Source organism: Haliotis asinina, chromosome 7 (genome assembly GCF_037392515.1).
Source record: "Haliotis asinina isolate JCU_RB_2024 chromosome 7, JCU_Hal_asi_v2, whole genome shotgun sequence".
In the NCBI taxonomy this organism is placed as follows: domain Eukaryota; kingdom Metazoa; phylum Mollusca; class Gastropoda; order Lepetellida; family Haliotidae; genus Haliotis; species Haliotis asinina.
The window spans coordinates 597,200-619,941 of NC_090286.1; the positions used below are offsets into that span (position 1 = coordinate 597,200).

Sequence of the window (22,742 nt, forward strand, 5' to 3'; positions counted from 1 at the left end):
GGACCAACTGCCGACAGCCGCAATCTACAAAGAAGACAAGATTTAATCAATTGTCACTAAGTCTCAATTGAAGAAATACATGCTTAATATTGACATAATTACATCAAATTTGATAATATATAATGCATATACATATCCAAAAACCACATATGAGCAGAATATTGTTTAAAGACCAAAATAAAGAAAGAACTTATCGCCGTATCGGGACCATCAGGTACTGCCAGCCACCCACGTCAGGCGATAAGGAGAGATTGACAAGCATGGCCGGTCACGTGACCGGGAGCGCGGGAAAGGGGAGGCTATATGTGGGTGAGTGTATTTTACGTCCGCTTCTTTTTAGAAGGGAACTTCAAGGGATTTCAGGTGTTCCACTACCTTCACCAGGGAAGAGGAGATAAGCAATTAGCATGAGTCAGGAAAAGGAAAAATTATAGTTTCAGTCAGAATACAATGCAGAATGATGCCCATATTCTTCCAAGCGATAAATGACTTAAGCCTTTCCTCGCACATCATTGTGTGAAACGGGATTGGGCTGAAAGAAATATGACGTTACACTGCAAGCACAGCTACTCGGCTCACTTACAGTGTTTTTAAGACAGTACAGCAATGTAAGCACGGCTCTGTGGCTCAGTTACAGTGTAAAACATTATAGTGCAACAAAGCACTTCTCAAATCAGTTACAGTGTAAACATTCTAACACTGCAAGCATGGTGCTATCGCTCAGTTACAATGGAAAACACTGGAGCACTGCAAGCCCTACGCCATGGCTCAGTTGCAGTGGAAAACACTGGAGCACTGCAAGCACTACGCCATGGCTCAGTTGCAGTGGAAAACACTGGAGCACTGCAAGCACGTTTTTGTGGTTCAGTTATAGTGGAAAAAACTGCAGCACTGCATGGCTCCTTGACTTAGGTTGAAGGAAAAATACAGTGTGGAGTATGGTGTAGTGGTGTTAAAACATTTTCAGAAAAAACAGAAATTCCAAATTTAAGGTTAATCATGTGTTTTTGTTTATTGTAGCCGACCTGACTCCATCTACTATCATCGGGAACTGCTGTGTAAATCATTAGACAATCTGCGTGTAGACCTCATCACAATCAGTTCCTGTCACGGACTCTGCTCACAACGGGAGCCGAGATTTGATGGCAAACTGTTTCCTGATAAAGACACACCCAGGTGTCGACATTTCAAAGGCAAAAGGGTAGGAGAAGTTTACCCACTGTAATGATTGGTTGCGATGTTACATTTCTAGTTAATGAGAGTGACTGTAGCCAGTGTTGACGGCAGTCATTGGATATGTTGTCATATTCCAGGTGTATTTACTGTGCAGCTCTCTGTTATCCCAGGTGTATTTTTATACCTGTGCATGTATTCCGAGGGGACTCGTCCGTCCATCCATCTGTAATCATTTGGTTTCTGGAGCATAACTCAGAAACCGTTATTAATATTTTTAGACCAAACTTGATAGATATAATAATCTCAATCTATAGTTGTGCCCTTTTGTTTTGGCATTTTTATTTTTTTTTGTTTTTCCATGGACATTTTGGTGTTAGTCTAATGGTGAGGTGGGCTTCGTTTCCGGAGCAGAACTCAAAAACAGTTCTATATTTTGCTGCAAAACTTGGTAGATATATCAATCAGAACCTGAAGTGGTGCGTTTTGCTATTTACAGGTTTTGTGTTTTATTATTTTTTCGGTTTCCATGGGAATGTTTCAGACTTCGTCTCAAAATGGAGGGATGGGCTTCGTTTCCAGAGCACAACTAAAAAACTTCTGAATATCTTTCTGCAAAACTTGGCAGATATGTAGGGGAGACCCTAAAGTGGTGCCTTTTGCTATTTACAGATTTTTGTGATTTATCATTTTCCAAGTTTCCATGGAAACGATTCTGACTTAGTCTCAAAATGGAGGGATGGACTTCGTTTCTGGATGACTTCTATGGAAACGATTCAGACCTAATCTAAGAGAACATCAAGTAACTGTCAGATGATTTGTCCTTTCAAACATGTGGGGGCCTGGGGGATATGTCATCTTCTGATGACTCTTGTTTTTCAGAAGAAGTCCTCTTTTGGGTACATGTAAGCATTTTTATGTCCATTAAGAATTCCTAAAACAATTGTAACTATATTTTGTAATAAAGTATTTACGAAACAAACAATCTCCTTTTTTGAGGGCCCTCTAGAGTCAAGAGCAGTTAACTCTGGCTGTTGACATCACATCTCTCTTTTTATTACTTACCTGCAATCGGCAAGAACCTTTTCCGGGGCATCTACAAAACAAATGATAATTTTATGTTATGATTGATTTAATGATATAAATATAATATGGAATAATGGTACCTTTGATCATTTTCACTGTAGCATAAAAACGGACTGTTGGTACTGTCTGAGTCAAGGTAATTTATCTCATAATTAGACTTCATTAGGAAGAATGATAATAAAAACAGAAAAAAATGTATTAACTCATCATAAATGTGGACCTTTGCTTCAAGCATAATCATCACAATGAACAAACAATGGAAATAATTATTTTCAACCAGTTAAGTGCATGAGACTTTTGTAGAATGAATCAAATATATATTCGGGTCATATTAACAAACAAAATGAATGTTGTGTTGTTCAGAACACAATGCAAAAGTGGGTTTACATAAAAAAATCATAAAAAATATAATATCAATTGTAGCCGGATAAATTTGGTACCAAGCTAGAGGAATCATTGTAAATGTTCACATATTTATTTAAAAGATACAGGGAGTAAACTTATCTTGTGAAATCGTGCAAAAATTAAGTGTTGTGGAGTGAATGTACCAGAAAACACACATATTTCGTCACATTGCAGGAGTCAAAATAAGGAATTTCATGACCACCACGACCATTTTCACGACTTATAAATGCCACTGAATAAACCTTTATCCTATGCTCTTTTATTACACCCTGGTAGCTAAGAATTTGTATTGAGAATTAGTAGCCGTTATGGAAAATCAAAATCGAGACTTTCGCCAATTTCACACCGCTGCCATTGCCCTCACGGAATGATTACACATAACAGCATTCATCAAAGACATAGACAAGTATGTGCTTTAGCACTCCCAATTACCTTTGCAATGAAAATACACAAAATCGATGACTGAGGTGAACACGTTTCAGTCAGCTGAAGGATAGGCTGTGTAGTAGAAGCTGCAGCGCTGATGATTTTGTGCATTGGCTTGAGGGCTGTCCCTCTATTAAATGGTCTCTGGTCTCACAAGACGAAAAAAGAAGTTTTTTGTTTTGTAAATATTTCATAACAAAATGTAGTTACAACTGTCAAATGAATTTTTAATGGACATAAAAATCTTATCTATACTCCATGGAGGACTTTCTTCAAAGAATTTGTAACCTCTAGGTTTGTATAATTTAGTAGGCAGTTATATGTTATCCCAGGTATATTTACTAAACATTATCTGTTATCCCAGGTGTATTTAGTGAGCAACTGCCTGTTGTTCCAGGTGTATTTATAATGTTGGTATCTGTTTTCCAGGTGCATTTACTATGCAGTTTTTGGTTATCCCAGGTGTATTTAGTGAGCACCCACTTGTTCCAGGTGTGTTTATAATGTTGGTATCTGTTTTCCAGGTGCATTTACTATGCAGTTTTTGGTTATCCCAGGTGTATTTAGTGAGCACCCACTTGTTCCAGGTGTGTTTATAATGTTGGTATCTGTTTTCCAGGTGCATTTACTATGCAGTTTTTGGTTATCCCAGGTGTATTTAGTGAGCACCCACTTGTTCCAGGTGTATTTATAATGTTGGTATCTGTTTTCCAGGTGCATTTACTATGCAGTTTTTGGTTATCCCAGGTGTATTTAGTGAGCAACTGCCTGTTGTTCCAGGTGTATTTACTATGCTGTTATCTGTTTTCCAGGTGTATCTACTGAGCAGTCGTGTTCATCCAGGAGAAACACCAGCAAGTTTCGTGTTCAATGGATTCTTGGACTTTATCCTGCGAGAGGATGACTGTCGTGCTCAGCAGCTACGTAAACAGTATGTGTTTAAACTGATACCAATGTTGAATCCTGATGGTGTGATGCGAGGCCACTACAGGACAGACCAGCGGGGCGTCAACCTCAACCGCATGTACCTGGACCCCAGCTTCACCCTCCATCCATCCATCTATGCTGCGAAGAGTGTCATCATCTACCACCACGTCCACAACCGTATCAAGAAAGAGGGCGACCTGTCTGACATTCAAGTCAACTTTCCACGGGGAGAACAAGTGTCTAGTCCACAACAAACAGCAACACGTACCCCCCGGCTCAACTTGTCTGGGCCTGGGGAAGATCTGAGTTCCAGAACACTGGTTGGAGGTGACCCTCCCTCATCAAGGACGCCGGTCATTGGTGCCAAAACTGTTGTGATCCAAGACAATATTGAACCAGTGAGCAGTCATCGAGATGACCAGACAGTAAGTGAGGTCATGTGGCTTAGTGAAACAAACCAACAGCCCACTCTTGATATTGACCGACTGGACTCAAGCCACACAGTTTCAACTCCACCAAAATCATTTCAGATCGAACCGCTGAACCTTGCTGATCTAGATGGGACCGACACTTCGCTGAGTGATGGTGGACTGGTTCCAGAAACAATGCCTCCCAACCACGTTTCATCCTCATGTTGTAGTGTACTCAGCAATCTCGACATGAACAAAGATGCACATCGAGTGGACAGCGAGTTGCGTCTTCGTCTGTCAGAACTAAACATGTCAGATGACTTCCGGTGTAATGGTGGTCCAGCCAATGAGATGACAGCCGATTCAGATGATTCTGATAACGGTGATGGTGACACAGACAACCTTGGCAACGAAGGGTCTGAGGACGATGGGGATGTGTACGTCACCAACACTAACTCACCTCATCTTTCAGATCCCAAACTCAAAGAAATCCCTCCCCATGAGAGTGGAATAGCATTCTATGTGGATTTACATGGGCATGCATCGAAGCGTGGCTGTTTCATTTATGGAAACTACTACGAAAATGAAGATATCCAGGTGATCCTGCTACTTATGTATCTGCTAAATGTTCTAAAGTCATTAGGTTATGAGTATAAGGAGACCCGAGCCAGACTCTGAAGGTGGTTGTGAGGTGTTCGAGATTCACTCTAATAGTATTTGAACCTGAAGACCCTGAATTAGACTGTTCAACTTTAAGTTTATGGACAAGGCCACATGACATTCATTCATATTTTAAACAGAGAAAGTTTAGTCTGTAGTTTTTGTGAGTGTGCATCTGTAAGTTGTTGATAGTGAGCATGGCTGTAGTTTATGTGAGTGTGCATCTGTAAGTTGTTGATAGTGAGCATGGCTGTAGTTTATGTGAGTGTGCATCTGTAAGTTGTTGATAGTGAGCATGGCTGTAGTTTGTGTGAGTGTGCATCTGTAAGTTGTTGATAATGAGCATGGCTGTAGTTTATGTGAGTGTGCATCTGTAAGTTGTTGATAGTGAGCATGGCTGTAGTTTATGTGAGTGTGCATCTGTAAGTTGTTGATAGTGAGCATGGCTGTAGTTTGTGTGAGTGTGCATCTGTAAGTTGTTGATAATGAGCATGGCTGTAGTTTATGTGAGTGTGCATCTGTAAGTTGTTGATAATGAGCATGGCTGTAGTTTATGTGAGTGTGCATCTGTAAGTTGTTGATAGTGAGCATGGCTGTAGTTTATGTGAGTGTGCATCTGTAAGTTGTTGATAATGAGCATGGCTGTAGTTTGTGTGAGTGTGCATCTGTAAGTTGTTGATAGTGAGCATGCCTGTAGTTTGTGTGAGTGTGCATCTGTAAGTTGTTGATAGTGAGCATGGCTGTAGTTTGTGTGAGTGTGCATCTGTAAGTTGTTGATAGTGAGCATAGCTGTAGTTTATGTGAGTGTGCATCTGTAAGTTGTTGATAGTGAGCATGGCTGTAGTTTATGTGAGTGTGCATCTGTAAGTTGTTGATAGTGAGCATGGCTGTAGTTTGTGTGAGTGTGCATCTGTAAGTTGTTGATAGTGAGCATGGCTGTAGTTTATGTGAGTGTGCATCTGTAAGTTGTTGATAATGAGCATGGCTGTAGTTTATGTGAGTGTGCATCTGTAAGTTGTTGATAGTGAGCATGGCTGTAGTTTATGTGAGTGTGCATCTGTAAGTTGTTGATGGTGAGCATGGCTGTAGTTTATGTGAGTGTGCATCTGTAAGTTGTTGATGGTGAGCATGGCTGTAGTTTGTGTGAGTGTGCATCTGTAAGTTGTTGATAGTGAGCATGGTTTGGAAATTGATACTAAACACGTGTTGCTGAGTGTAAACATGTTTGTTACTCTTAGCATGATTTGCTCACTGTAACCATGTTTCTCACTGTAACCATATGTTTCTCACAGTAACCATATGTTTCTCACTGTAACCATATGTTTCTCACTGTAACCATATGTTTCTCACAGTAACCATATGTTTCTCACTGTAACCATATGTTTCTCACTGTAACTATGTTTTCACTGTAACCATATGTTTCTCACTGTAACCGTATGTTTCTCACTAATCATGTTTTTCTCTCTGTATCCATGTCATTCTCATTGAAGCTGTGTGTTTTTGACTGTAACTCTGTTTTGTCAGGTGGAGAACATGATGTTCCCCAAGTTGATCTCGATCAACACAGCTCACTTTGACTTCACGGGCTGCAACTTCTCTGAGCGGAACATGTACTCAAAAGACAAGCGTGATGGGATGTCCAAGGAAGGCAGTGGTAGAGTCGCTGTGTTCAAGGCTATTGGCATCATACACAGGTGAGTTGGAGATCTTTGTAAGGAACAAAATAGTATCTGTGGACAATAAATGTATAAATATCAGTTATTACCTACAAGGGCAAAAATATCTGGGTTCATATTTTTCATACGATGCCCTAGGGCAAAATATCACTTTGCCATGGTGATGTGAGGTCGTGAACAATGCTATGTTGCTTAATTCTGTATATGGTGACAGCGGGTAGCCAGCCTATGTTTGGATTTGGGTTTATTTTCCTCAACTTGACGACTTCGATAATAATGAGAATATTATATTTTGTGCCTGTATCATACTTTGTTTATGACACTCGTGCCTAAATATCGGTATATCCCTCACTCTTGTTTGGGAAATACCAACATTTGGGCACACATGAAGCAAACATAGTATGACATGAGAACTCGTATTAAGATGCTTCACGTGGAGGCTGTGCTGTTGTAAGTGTTCAGAGTTTGAACTAGATTGGATGATTATCACCTAAAGATCGGGCAACCCAAGAGGGCGTTAGGCTTGCATATTACAAAATTTTCCTTATCCTGATTCATGCTTAATTGCTTACTCTCCTCTTCCTGGCGAAGGTAGTGGAACACCTGAAATACCTTGAAGTTCCCTTCTAAAAGAAGCAGACGTAAAATTCACACTCACCCATGTATTACCTCCCTTCCCCTCCACATGGTCAGCTGACCGCCATGATACTTCACTCTCTCCCTATTGGTCGACGAGGGCGGCTAGAGGCACCTGGGCTCCTGTACACGGCGATAAGTCTTTTATTCTTTTGATTATTCTATCTAAATTTGTGCTGTATGTGGCTTTGGGCTTGTATATATTTGTCATTATTATACAAATTTGTGATTATTGTGTCTATTTCTAACACGTATTTCATCAATACTTAGACTTAGTCTCAGTTGATGAAATCGTGGTTTCAGTGCAAATTATCAACAACTAACCGCTGTAGGCGGTTGACTAACATGTACTTTTCCTGGCGTGCAAATGTTTATGTTCTGCTCATACTCGTATATTTTGCATTAAATTGTCTGAAGCAGAATTCTTATTATATTTATGGTCTGTTCACAGAAATGCTAGAGATGAGCAACGTCGGCTCACATTAGCCATATCTAAATCTAGTGAAAAAAAGTTGGGTAACCGTTTAATTATTGATGCTGAGATTCATTCCAGCGAGATGCCAGTCATATCTCCAAGGTTGTGTCAAGGGTCGGGCGAGTCCCCTCCCAAGACTCAGAAGGGACCATCTGTTGAGACAGGACTGTCTCAGACTAATGAAATGAAGAAGTTGAAGTCTTCATCTGTAAGATCATCGCAGAATCATCCCTCTTTGATGAAGAAGTCATTTGGGGAGGAGATAGTCCCTTTAGAAGAACATCAATTTTTTTACGAGTCTCCGTTAATGATACGGAGTGAAGACACTAGTCATCGGACATCGGCAACTAGATCAACACCGACGGCATCTTCAACACCTCAGAACACATCTCATCTACAGCAGCATTCACGGGCATTGTAGACAACTCTTCAACACAGTCGTCAATGCATGCACTGCATGCATTTGACGCAGGCATCTTCATGCAACAATTCACAACGCAGATGATGAACCTTATGAAATGAAGATTGGAAGAGGAAAGATGACTGCACTCGTCAATGATGTTGACTGCAAATCAGTGAGAGCATTCATCTAGACCTGCACTCATGTCTGAGGATGAAGAGGAGGTGCATGCATGCACACACTTCAGAAGATCCAGGTCCTGATCATCAGGTTGCAGCACAGAGAAGGATACACCCACGCCAAGTGAGTGCACTCGCACGAGTAGTTATACTCGGATGAGTGATGTCACGCGCTCGCTTGAGTGCACTCGTGGATGGACTCATCAGCGTATAATGTCTCCTTCTGTCTCCCCTATTCATAGAAGACGTCATATGCAGTCATCCTCCCCTCTGGACTTAGACTCAAACAGTCGGGATCGTCGGCGGTCTTACTCTAGGAAGAACGAAGACTACAATCTTCAACTACGTCGACTGCTTCGCCGTGTGAGCACTCAACTAGATCTGCACTCACTCCAGAGGATGAAGAGGAGGCGTATGCATGCACCTGCTCAAGAGGATCGTCACCATCGTCCCTATCATCCTGTTGCAGTCCAGAGAGAGAGATGCACCCACACAGATGAGTGAGTGAGCCAGCACGAACAAATGCACTCACAAGTCTACTTGTCAATGAAGAAGATCTTCATCAGTCTCTCCCCAGCTCGTAGAAGGTGCTGTCAGCACCCCTTCAGACCTGGGCCTCATTTCACAAAGCTCTCGTAAGGCTAAGGTCTCGTAACTTTTCTCGTAGCATCTGTACCTGGCATACTGTAACATAGGAGGTGCAAAGGCTACGAGAAAAGTTACGAGACCTTAGCCTTACGAGAGTTTTGTGAAACGGGGCCCTGGACTCATATAAGAAGGATCATCGGCGTCCATTGAATGTGTCGCACTCATGGAAGGATGAAGACAGATACTACTGATCGGAGGAAGCCCTCTTTTTGGACTCGGAAATCACATCGTGGATTATGAATGGTCTGGACTTAGTCTCACCATCCAAGGAATCCAACTAACCCAACACAGGATGAAGAAGGAAGACATGCTTTAATGTTTCTGGCGATAACTCCGATATCTACAATTTCTGAGAAGTTATCTATGGCATTCAAGTCAACATCCAAGTTTCAACAACAAGATATATCACCTTTCAAACGCTCATCGCTTCCCTCTTCACCATGTGGAGCTCTCCATCAGAGAGATGCGGCATACAAGATCATCAGCAGTCCCCACAACAATCTTTCAAGACAGACGATATTCGGACGGGCTCGATTTTATGCTCTCATCTCAAGTTCAGGATACCTGCAATCCTGCGAAGAGTGAATGTTCCTGTCAACTTTCATCACTCAGATGAGGGATCAGCAGTTTACATCCGAATACCTCGTCTCAACTACTGCAGGACTTAATCTACTTCCTAGACAAGATTGCAGAGGTAGCAAGGATGATTGCCCAAGACTTTAGAGAAGTCATGATGATCAAGTCCATCGACACCTTGACAATGGTGCTCAAGCAGACAAGTCAGTGTTACACTAACAAGTCCAAGTTCTCCAGAGTCTAGAGAACGAGAGATAAGAAGTTTAATACAAGAGCATCCAGGAGGTAAACATTGAAGATCAGGATCGGATCAGGATGTTCCCATACAACTGTCTCCAGTGGATGAATGTCTTCAACTTGACTGGAAGAAGTGGGGAATTCTCAATGATGAATACGTCACGAAGATTCTTTGAGATGACTGCATCATACCACTGCAAACTACATCTCCGATCACAAGAGATGACGGTATTATCTTCGGTGGATAAATCCCACACATCTACCTGAAAAACAATTTGTCTACATCATCTTCAAGTGGCCGAAGTTTTTTCGCGAGTTTTACTCATCTAGACACATGCTCGCCAAACAGCATGGTTATGGACAAGCCTACATACTAGCAAGGGTATCACCGTTTGAACAGGATTTCATGATGATCAGTTATCTGCTACACCGGTGATGTCTCGTCTACAGTCTCTGAAAGAGAACGCCATGTAAAGAAGGCATTTGATTCATCACTACGTTGAGATACATCGCTGTCCCAGGATCGGTGGGTCGAAGTTCAAGCCGATGATTAGAACATGTTCTACTGTCTCTGTTATCACTATTTCAGTGATAATGTCTACTTGTCTTTGAAGGGCATTTAGAAGTGAAATACATAAGAATGAAGATATTTATGGATATCAACTTCTTGATATGAGAAAACAACGTTTCGGAGTTAATGCTTACTCCTTCATCAGGTGACTGAGAATGGGGTACAGAGCTATATTTGTATGTACAGGTAAAACAATAACAAAGTAACAAGTGGAATGAATTAACGAAAGCTGGAAGCCAGTATAAACAAGCACTGATTGGAACCCGACGGTTATGATAACAATGATGGAAGCCAATGGTAATACATTACAGATGATAGGATATGTTTACATAACACAGATAGGGGATAAGGACGATGTACATGATTGGGGATAAGGATGGAAGCCAATGGTGATACATTACATGTCTTACTGAGGTGAACTAAACAATGAACTGGACCACCTCAGAAAGACATTCACCACTTTCAACGGTTACCCTCCCCAGCTCGTTACAGCCACCATCAACAAGACCCTCAAGGACCGAGAACCCCGCCTCAAACCTTCTCCATCACCCATCAGAGTAACCATACCCTACCTTGGCCCCATCAGTCGTCAAATATCACGCCTCATCATGACCAAAGCCAGCATCGATGTCACCTTCTCCAGTTGCAAGACCATCAAGACCTACCTAAAAGTCAACAGTAAAGGACCCAGCTGTGAACACCCTAACCCGAGAGGATGCATCTACCAGATCCCTTGCAACTGTGGGACCCGTGAAGGTCCCGGGTTAGAATAGGCCTTCAGCAACCCATGTTTGCCATAAAAGGCGACTCAGCTTGTCGTAAGAGGCGACTAACGGGATCGGGTGGTCAGGCTCGCTGACTTGGTTGACACATGTCATCGGTTCCCAATTGCGCAGATCGATGCTCATGTTGTTGATCACTGGATTGTCTGGTCCAGACTCGATTATTTACAGACCGCCGCCATATAGCTGGAATATTGCTGAGTGCGGCGTAAAACTAAACTCACTCACTCACTCACTTGCAACTGAGGCGACCTATACATTGGAGAACCGCTGAGACCAAACAACACCAGAATGAAGGAACACCAGACCTCAGTCAGCAAACTCGACTAGAAATCGGCCATCTCTGAACACATTCTCAAGAACCCTGGACATTCAATTCGATGGGAGGACACTAGGATACTATCTACCAACAACAACAACTGGCGCCAAAGGAAACTGCAAGAGGCCATCGAGATTCGGAGACAGAAACCAGCCATCAACCACAACCAAGGAGTGTACCTACCAAGTGCCTGGGACTTATTGATAAATTAATCTCATCTATCTGTGTACATTCTATCTATGTAATTCATGTGTAGCCAATCTACCCGTGTACATCCTTATCTACTTGTGTTTGTACATCATCAACCCTCATGTAATCATGTCCCCAATCATGTGTTATGTAAACATCATCCAATCATGCGTAATGTAACGTTGTGTTCTGATATAAAGAATCTTCATAAAAATATTCATTCTAATGTCTACTTGATCTGCTCACATCACCTCAGGATATGACCAGAGGAAGACGCCTACTACTACGTCTATGACAGCGTTTTCTGGGTCATGGTTCCATGTCCTGACCAGTCTATGACATTGGGCATCTTGAGACCATACCTGTTATGGTACACTCGCCAGTCAATGTTTGTGCAGGAATTTACATATTAGAGCCTGCATTCTACAACCATCTTTAGGTAGACACGTCTCCCCAAGCTCTTCACATCAACCAGTTGGAGATGAAAGTGGGGATGCATGTTATCCATCATTGGTCGACAACACCGAGAGACAAGCTACTGATGATCCAGACGGACAACTCAACAGTAGCCTTCTACGTAAACAAGGGTCAACGAGACCTCCATCTCTACTACACCTGACTTTCTACTCTTCGACGTGGTCAACAGCCTGAATCTCCAAATAAAAGTATTTCCCATACCCGGAGCCTGCAACATCCTTCATATGGTAGGCGTCTTATCTCTCCCTCTTCGTCTATCACTAACAGAGAGACGTTTCAACTAATCAGCTGGAGGTTCAGATCACTGCAAATAGATTTATTTACAACAAGTTTCAACTAACAGACAGCAACCTCTATGTCACCAGTAACAGATCTGTTAACTTAGGCATTAGACGCTCTCGGCATCTCATGGGAAGGACTAAACACATTTGCGTTTCCTCCTCCAGTGCTGCTACCAAGAGTCATCAAGAAAATCAGACAGCTGCCAGGTCAACTGGACAGACAGTTCCGAATACTGGCCTTGTCTTCAATACTTGGACCTCATGATTACTGAGACAGCTGAAGGCAACATATCTGCAGATAACAGAATATTTATGTCACCTACGACATTCCAGAGGACTGAAAGGCTCTACATTGTCTACATACTTGGCAGCTGTCAGCTCAGTCGTCACCATGGAAACGGAAACCAAGCTGACTAAAGTACCTGAGCTACTTGCCTTCCTGCACTCCTTCAAGTTGGAAGATCAACAACATAGGATCTAAACACTGTACTTCAACATCTCACAAGTGATGCATACGAGTCGCTGGATCGGACCTCATTTGAACTGCTAACTCAGAAGACGCTGTTTTTAACTTGCCTTAGCTACAGCTACACTCATGTCACAAATTGATGCTCTAGTTTTCAACTGCATGAGCTTTGATGCAAATCATCAGCAGACAGCTCATCCAGGTGTACGATGGGATTTTATTGCAGAAAATCAACTGCCAGGTCAACTGGATAGACAATTCCACATACCGGCATTATCTTCAATCATGGAACCTCATGATACTCAAGATTTATCATTATGTCCAGTCAGAGCCTCGAAGATATACATCGTACGTACCAAGTCAAGAAGGCGATGTTTCTCGTATTCTTGTGTCGGGCGATTAAAGGAGAGAGTGAAGTATCATGGCGGTCAGCTGACCATGTGGAGGGGAAGGGAGGTAATACATGGGTGAGTGTGAACTTCAAGGGATTTCATTTGTTCCACGACCTTTTCCAGGAAGAGGAGCTTGAGTCAGGATAAGTATAACATATCAATTTTATTCCAAAAATAAAATAATTTTAATTTTGCCAGTGGTTGAAATTACAATATTATGCTATGTGCATGACGTTTTGGCTTGGGCTCATTGGTAACCTCAGCGTATCAGTTATTGTCATCATCACTGACGTATTCAGTGTGTGTATTGTGCCACCCATATGAACAGTGGTGTGTGCATGACGTCATCTGAGGGTAATACTGCCATGTCTATTGCATCTGATAGCAGTAATACTGCCTTGTTTATTGCATCCGATAGCAGTAATACTGCCTTGTCTATTGCATCTGATAGCAGTAATACTGCCTTGTTTATTGCATCCGATAGCAGTAATACTGCCATGTCTATTGCATCTGATAGCAGTAATACTGCCTTGTTTATTGCATCCGATAGCAGTAATACTGCCTTGTCTATTGCATCTGATAGCAGTAATACTGCCTTGTTTATTGCATCTGATAGCAGTAATACTGCCTTGTCTATTGCATCTGATAGCAGTAATACTGCCTTGTTTATTGCATCCGATAGCAGTAATACTGCCTTGTCTATTGCATCTGGCAGTAATGCTGCCGTGTCTATTGCATCTGATAGCAGTAATACTGCCCTGTCTATTGCATCTGATAGCAGTAATACAGCCTTAATATTGTCTATTGCATCTGATAGCAGTGCTGTCATGTCTGTTGCATATGATAGCAATACTGTCATTCTGTTGTTTTCATTTCCTGTGATGAATGCTACCTTGTCTATTGCTTGTATTTAAGCTACACCTTGGAATGCAACTACAACACTGGCAGAATGGTCAACTCTGTGCCCCCTGCCTTCCATGACCAGGGCCGGGCCACACCCCCTCCCATTGCCGGCTTCCCTCCCAAGTACACTCAGGCCCATTATGAAGAGGTATGTGCCATCCAAATGAAGTAAGTGTCTTTGAATCATCTATCAGGGTATTGATACCTAAGTGGTGAGTTAGTGGAGCCTGGTAATTAGACCAGGGTATTGGTACCCAACTGTTGAGGTAGTGGAGTCTGGTGGTTAGACCATGGTATTGATACCCAACTGGTGGTATCAGCCTAACTGCCCCTCGGACAACTGCCCCCGACAACTGCCCCCTGGCTATCTGCCCCCCATCCATTGTGCCCCCTGGACAGCTGCCCCCTGGGTTATTTTTATTTATAGCACTATATAATACCACAACACATCCTCTTTACATTCAATAGGAGTATCAATTCATTTAAAAGGACAGATTGTGGGATATGGCTCTTAAAAATTCCAAAATGTGCATGGAGTCATATACCTCAACAACATGTGCAAGTCTGTTGGTTCTGTCATGGTAGGTTTTTTGTTTGGGGGCGGTTCCTGGCCAGTCACTATTTTGGTCATCTGCACTTCATTCAGTGGCTGTTCTTTTTGCAAGACTCCTATAAATGTTCAGATGTTGGGATGGTAGTCTGGTGGTTATGCTGAGGTTTAATACCCCATATACTGATGTTTGATACTGTGGTAGTGGAGCCTGGTAGTTAGACCAAGGTATTGATACCTAAGTGGTAAGTTAGTACCCTGGTGGTTATACTGAGGTTTAATACCCCAGATGGTTATAATGTCACAGGACAATACAATATGAAAACAATATTGGGAGCTTTGAACACTTTTGAAATGATGTAAGTATGTTTGGCCAATTAAAACCTTTTTGCCATTAGGTAGATGGCAAGTCTGTGTCAGTTTGTTATTATTGACAGACTAGTGAAATAAGATATATAAACCTAAAGTGTGCTTCTCACTATATATTAGGTCACAGGTTTTACTTTTTGTTAGTAAGACCGCTTCCCAGGTTTTACTTTTGGAGTAAGACTACTTCCCAGGTTTTACTGAGAGTGTTTGAAATCAACTGAAAAGTATTGTTCAAGATTAAACTCACAAAACAAAGGTTTTTCGAAGCGGGATTGGAACCGCAATTCTCTCATCCATGGGCAGACGCTCTACTGCACAGCCACCAGGCCGACGAAAGTGGTGGGGTTAAATTATCTACTTATAGTTACTGTCAATAACTTGATTTTAAGCATGCTTCAGTCATTGTTACATAGCTTCATTAAATGATCATCTACATTGTAATTACCCATCATTGATATATATGTTAGAGGAAACACTTCTCCTCGGTTTTGGTAGACAGTGTAAAACCATCTGCGTAGCCCCTCAGGATTTCCCCCCCCTTCTGGTTTTACATTGTCTACCAAAACCTTGTAGGCATATCTTCTCCTATACATAACCACCGCCTTCCTGATTCCAGGTTTGGATCAGTAGTACAATGTGTTTCAGGTGGGCCGAGCTGTAGCTACAGCTGCGTTAGACATGACTGAGACCAACCCCTGGACCAGACTCACCTTGTCTGAGCATACCAGTCTGCATGGTGTGCGTGATGCTGTCCGCAAGTATCTGCGTGGACTACGAGGCGGACCACGTGTTCCACGCAACCCCGTCATCAGGAGCTATGGCAGGAACAGGTACAACAGCACTAAGTGTCTGATTGATTGTCATGTAGGAGAAACTATTTTGAATGCATGTAGTCATAACATAGTGATGATCCAAACAAATAGTGTATTTAGATGACAGATTTTCATGTTTTCAAAGCAATACTTGCACTTGTGTGTTTGTTATGGAAGTAGTCTATGCAGAGCCTGCTTCATTCATCTTGCACTTCATACATCAAGTACCTTCACTCTTTGTTCAGTTGGTAATAAATTGTAACTGTTTGCAGTTTGACTGGCAACAACTTGAACAACAATCGCCAGGCTCGTGGAAACCTCAGTGAGTCTAACGTCCATCACAACAATCGAGGTGTATTCTCCCGCTCCACCATCAGTGACACCAACACAGCCAGCAGCTCCCGAACAGTGCGTGGCGGGTACACCAGACAAGCCACTCTGGGGCCAAGCAGCAAGAGGGAGCTGGCGCCTGTCAGAGAAGGTAGACCCAGCATGGCGATACTCTGCTAACTAGTCTCCCACTGTCTGTAGCATTGGTGACCCACTCACTCAGGTTCTACCTCTCATCGAGGTTCTGCCTCTCATCGAGGTTGTGCCTCTCATCGTGGTTCTGCCTCTCATCGAGGTTCTGCCTCTCATTGAGGTTGTGCCTCTCATCGTGGTTCTGCCTCTCATCGAGGGTTTGCCTGTCACTGAGGTTCTCTCATTCTGTAGAGTTGCAGCCAATAGACCTCACTGTGATTATGTCTGTGGGTTTGTCAGCACTATACTTGTTGGTTTCACCTGGGTTTCGTCAGACAGGTTAATGTCTTTGGACCTGCATCATGATTCATCTCACATCAAATGTAACTCGTTTGGAGAGTCAGCAATGTGATGTGTGATAGTGTCATTGTAGTTGCTCACATGGCCAAATATGACCAGACTGATGTCAAGCCTGATCCACAGATAGTCACTTTAAGTAGACAATGTCAACAAATTACTACATCTAAATACTTTCCCCATGAAATTAGTTATTTGTGTGTCTGGCCCTGCTGTTGTATGACTGACCCTGCTGTTGTATGACTGGCCCTTCTGTTGTATGACTGTCTCTGCTATTGTATGACTGGCCTTGCTGTTGTATGACTGACCCTGCTATTGTGTGACTAGCCCTGCTCTAGTGTGACTTGCCCTGCTGTAGTGTGACTTGCCCTGCTGTTGTGTGACTGGCCCTGCTGTTGAATGTCAGGTCTTGCTGTTGTTTGACTGGCCCTGCTGTTGTATGTCTGCCCCCTGCTTTTGTGTGACTGACCCTGCTGTTGTATGACTGGCTCTGCTGTTGTATGACTGGCTCTGCTATTGTATGGCTCTCCCTGCTGTTGTGTGTCTGGCCCTGCTGTTGTGTGACTGACCCTGCTGTTGTATGACATTCACAGTGGTCCACTGTCAGAACATGTTTTTTTGTCTGCTGTTCCAGCAACCCGAGGCACCATTGGTAACCAGACCCGTCGCCGAGTCACTCTGCCATCCTGTAGCTCACCGGCCAAGCCAACATCAGCCTCCTCAGTCCCAGCATCAAACAAAGTGGCCTTGGGGACTGGGTCAGGGTCAGGGTCAGGGTCAGAAGAAAGGCGGCAGCAGTCAGCCGACTGTACATTGAGGATGAGGGAGGAGGACAAGTACCAGCAGCTCAAAAACAGTGGCTTGGTGAGCCAAAACTCAGTGTCAGGGTTGTTACTGAACCAGTCTCGCATTTTGGAAGTGATATGTTGTACACATGATGTAGTTCTTGTCAGATGTTGTCATGACAATACATAAGAATGTCACTTCCCTCTATATCACTGGTATCATGAAGAAAGAATACGCTCATTGCTTCTTATTTTTCCTTATCCTTATTCATGCTTATTCCCTTGTCTCCCTCTTCTATCCGAAGTTTTAGTGGAACACTTGAAATCCCTTGAAGTCCCCTTCTTCAAATAAGGACATAAAATCATACTCCCCAACGAGTACCCTCCGTTCCTCCATATTTTGGTGCCAGTATTGATCACATGACCGGCCATATTTGTCACTCTCCTTTTTCGCCCAACAGGCAGGTTGTGTGGGTGACTTGGGGTCCCTATATGGCCCTTTTCTCTTGGTTTTTTTTTTGTTTGAGTTTTGTCCAAATTTTACTGTACATGTTTTGAAGTCTGTATATTTATTTGTAGGATGTAAAAATCTGTGTATTACATATATCTTTTAAGCATATTTTCAACTTGTAAATCACGGTTCATACTTTGTTTACATTTTGATGAAAAAATGTTTGGGTCATAGGTACCAGTTTTCAGTGTCCGTTTTACACAGATTATGTAAATCTTGCACTACGATCCACTGTGATCTTTGTCAACATTTATTGTCTGAAGAATTTAATCAATATTTGTTTGCAGTAATATTCTTAGATGTGCAAAAGACAAGGTAAGACGGTATCCATCAGTCATCTGAGATGAGGCAAACAATTTCGCGAAGAACCTATGCTGATTACTACAACTGATGTTTGTAATTCTAGTGAGATGTCGAGCGTATCTCAGGAGTGATACTTCTGCCAGAACTTCCTCTCACCAACAGATCTTTAATAGACTGATGCTTCGCGGAAGAGAGGACTGCCACGAAGGCACCTGAGGTAACTGCCATCGCTCATGAAGGGACACACTTATTCTCAAACCCAGTTGAATGTTGGAGGATATGTGTGAATGTTCCCCTCGATAACCTCTGTGTCATGGAGTCTGGATACATTCATGAATGTCAGCTCAGGAGTAATTCTCCAAGGAAGAGATCCTACCAACTTTCAGCATCACAGTAGAAAGGAGTCTCTACACCAATGACAACATTATGTATCATCTTCACCCTCTGATTTAGAAACACGTACACCTGCATGCAGATACCCTTCACTGCAGGGATCAATCTTCCACAGATATAGGAAGCCTTCGTCTAATGTGCGCAAGGATTACTGATTTGAAGATTTGCACATGAAAGATAGTGCACGAGCAGACATGCATGTTGAAGATGAACTTATGGAATTATGGGTTCAGGATTCATGCTTGGATCAGTTTTCACACACATATAAGAGGCCTTCACCAAGTACACAGAGATATAGAGGCCTTCACCAAGTACACACCGATATAGAGGCCTTCACCAAGTACACACAGATATAGGAGGCCTTCACCAAGTACACACAGACATAGGAGGCCTTCACCAAGTACACACAGATATAGAGGCCTTCACCAAGTACACACAGATATAGGAGGCCTTCACCAAGTACACACAGATATAGGAGGCCTTCACCAAGTACACACAGATATAGAGGCCTTCACCAAGTACACACAGATAAAGAGGCCTTCACCAAGTACACACACATATAGAGGCCTTCACCAAGTACACACCGATATAGGAGACCTTCACCAAGTACACACAGATATAGGAGGCCTTCACCAAGTACACACCGATATAGAGGCCTTCACCAAGTACACACCAATATAGAGGCCTTCACCAAGTACACACCGATATAGAGGCCTTCACCATGTACACACAGATATAGGAGGCCTTCACCAAGTACACACAGATATAGGAGGCCTTCACCAAGTACACACAGATATAGAGGCCTTCACCAAGTACACACAGATATAGGAGGCCTTCACCAAGTACACACAGATATAGAGGCCTTCACCATGTACACACAGATATAGGAGGCCTTCACCAAGTGCACAGAGATATAGGAGGCTTTCGCCAAGCATTTGCAGGAATTATCGGCTTGATGATTCATGCAGGATGGAAGGTGCACGAAGAGACATGTTTAGAAGATGCGCATAGGAATTACATTCAGAGAGTTTGCAATTGGAGGATCCACGCAAGGAGGTTTTGCAAAGGGAAGTATATTACGATTATACATCACCATGCAGAGAATCACACATCGATACTCGTCGTCATGACTCCTTAGATAGATTCTCAGATGAAGAAGCAGAGGCTATTTTCTCCAATGCAGAACTTCAGGGATAGCTATAATGGATGGGATTTAGATTTTCTGCTGATAGAATCAATGATTGTATACGAATAAATGAAGATCTCTGATGTTTGGCTCAGGGACAATGTTCAGTGAACCCTTTCGGACAACTTGTGAATTCACTCACAGAGGAATAGAGGTGACTTATCGGACAGTTACACACGTGGCTGGCCTGCATCTACGAGTTTCCATACTATGATGAAGTATCAGCATCAACGCATCCAGTCTTTCAGTGCATGGAGATTCACTGTACAATCGACTTGGGAACTACACTCAAGTACCTTCAGCTCTTTAGCAGGAGGAGTTTCCTGCATGCTTCATCAGGCCACTACGGTTTGAGGTATGGGCCATCATCACTGTTGAATGCAGATTTACATGCTTCATAGGAACATGTGCACATGCTTTAAAGAACCAAGAATCATGATCATTATGCACTGTATGTCATGGAACCCGGTTATCACAGTCAACCTGTTATATCAGCGTGAAGGAAGTGTGGAAATTACTTCACAACATCTGTGTAAGATAACGATAGTGTTATCTTCAGTTGAAGAACAACACCACAACTACCAGGAGGACTGTCTACCTACATCAGTATTAAGCAGCAGCAGGTTTCGCATGCTTCTACTCGGTGGTCTATACATGTGCTCACTTGTGTATCTCCGGGAGAAGCTGAACACTGAAGTTACGGACAAACCGGAATGTTAGCGAGGGTATTGCCACCTTCACCAAGTACACACAGATATTTCAAAATAATCATCCTGCAACTGCAACACTGATGCCGTCACATCTGGAATCTGATAGGTCCTCGAGAGACTACAGAATGCAGCCATATTGTTCTCGTCAGGAAGTCGTCTTCTGATGTAAACAACGCTTCCAACGTTAGAAAGACTTCATTCATGACCCAGATAGGTGTCTGCAGCATCATCTGATTATCTTCCTGGGGCTTAGAGGTCTTCTAACGGGAGATTCAACGTTGTTTATCTGGAAGTTTGCAGCAACAGATGATTATCTTCCTGGGGCTTAGAGGTCTTCTAACAGGAGATTCAACGTTGTTTATCTGGAAGTTTGCAGCATCATCTGATTATCTTCCTGGGGCTTAGAGGTCTTCTAACAGGAGATTCAACGTTGTTTATCTGGAAGTTTGCAGCAACAGATGATTATCTTCCTGGGGCTTAGAGGTCTTCTAACAGGAGATTCAACGTTGTTTATCTGGAAGTTTGCAGCATCATCTGATTATCTTCCTGGGGCTTAGAGGTCTTCTAACAGGAGATTCAACGTTGTTTATCTGGAAGTTTGCAGCATCATCTGATTATCTTCCTGGGACTTAGAGGTCTTCTAACAGGAGATTCAACGTTGTTTATCTGGAAGTTTGCAGCAACAGATGATTATCTTCCTGGGGCTTATAGGTCTTCTAACAGGAGATTCAACGTTGTTTATCTGGAAGTTTGCAGCAACAGATGATTATCTTCCTGGGGCTTAGAGGTCTTCTAACAGGAGATTCAACGTTGTTTATCTGGAAGTTTGCAGCAACAGATGATTATCTTCCTGGGGCTTAGAGGTCTTCTAACAGGAGATTCAATGTTGTTTATCTGGAAGTTTGCAGCATCAGATGATTATCTTCCTGGGGCTTAGAGGTCTTCTAACAGGACATTCAACGTTGTTTATCTGGAAGTTTGCAGCAACAGATGATTATCTTCCTGGGGCTTAGAGGTCTTCTAACAGGAGATTCAACGTTGTTTATCTGGAAGTTTGCAGCATCATCTGATTATCTTCCTGGGGCTTAGAGGTCTTCTAACAGGAGATTCAACGTTGTTTATCTGGAAGTTTGCAGCAACAGATGATTATCTTCCTGGGGCTTAGAGGTCTTCTTACAGGAGATTCAACGTTGTTTATCTGGAAGTTTGCAGCAACAGATGATTATCTTCCTGGGGCTTAGAGGTCTTCTAACAGGAGATTCAACGTTGTTTATCTGGAAGTTTGCAGCAACAGATGATTATCTTCCTGGGGCTTAGAGGTCTTCTTACAGGAGATTCAACGTTGTTTATCTGGAAGTTTGCAGCAACAGATGATTATCTTCCTGGAGCTTAGAGGTCTTCTAACAGGAGATTCAACGTTGTTTATCTGGAAGTTTGCAGCAACAGATGATTATCTTCCTGGGGCTTAGAGGTCTTCTTACAGGAGATTCAACGTTGTTTATCTGGAAGTTTGCAGCAACAGATGATTATCTTCCTGGGGCTTAGAGGTCTTCTAACAGGAGATTCAATGTTGTTTATCTGGAAGTTTGCAGCATCAGATGATTATCTTCCTGGGGCTTAGAGGTCTTCTAACAGGACATTCAACGTTGTTTATCTGGAAGTTTGCAGCAACAGATGATTATCTTCCTGGGGCTTAGAGGTCTTCTAACAGGAGATTCAACGTTGTTTATCTGGAAGTTTGCAGCATCATCTGATTATCTTCCTGGGGCTTAGAGGTCTTCTAACAGGAGATTCAACGTTGTTTATCTGGAAGTTTGCAGCAACAGATGATTATCTTCCTGGGGCTTAGAGGTCTTCTTACAGGAGATTCAACGTTGTTTATCTGGAAGTTTGCAGCAACAGATGATTATCTTCCTGGGGCTTAGAGGTCTTCTAACAGGAGATTCAACGTTGTTTATCTGGAAGTTTGCAGCAACAGATGATTATCTTCCTGGGGCTTAGAGGTCTTCT

General features: G+C 42.6%; 1 protein-coding gene across 2 annotated transcripts in view; it reads left to right on the top strand.

The window, feature by feature from the left end:
* The window catches only part of LOC137291766 (cytosolic carboxypeptidase-like protein 5), a 56,144-nt gene that overhangs the window by 17,871 nt on the left and 15,531 nt on the right, over nt 1-22,742 (top strand). For both annotated transcript variants that reach the window (XM_067823283.1, XM_067823282.1), the window contains exons 7-13: nt 1,021-1,201; nt 3,903-5,024; nt 6,612-6,781; nt 14,307-14,442; nt 15,859-16,043; nt 16,298-16,506; nt 17,479-17,708. In XM_067823283.1, coding sequence (XP_067679384.1) covers nt 1,021-1,201; nt 3,903-5,024; nt 6,612-6,781; nt 14,307-14,442; nt 15,859-16,043; nt 16,298-16,506; nt 17,479-17,708 — 2,233 coding nt within the window. The remainder of the gene's footprint in view (nt 1-1,020; nt 1,202-3,902; nt 5,025-6,611; nt 6,782-14,306; nt 14,443-15,858; nt 16,044-16,297; nt 16,507-17,478; nt 17,709-22,742) is intronic.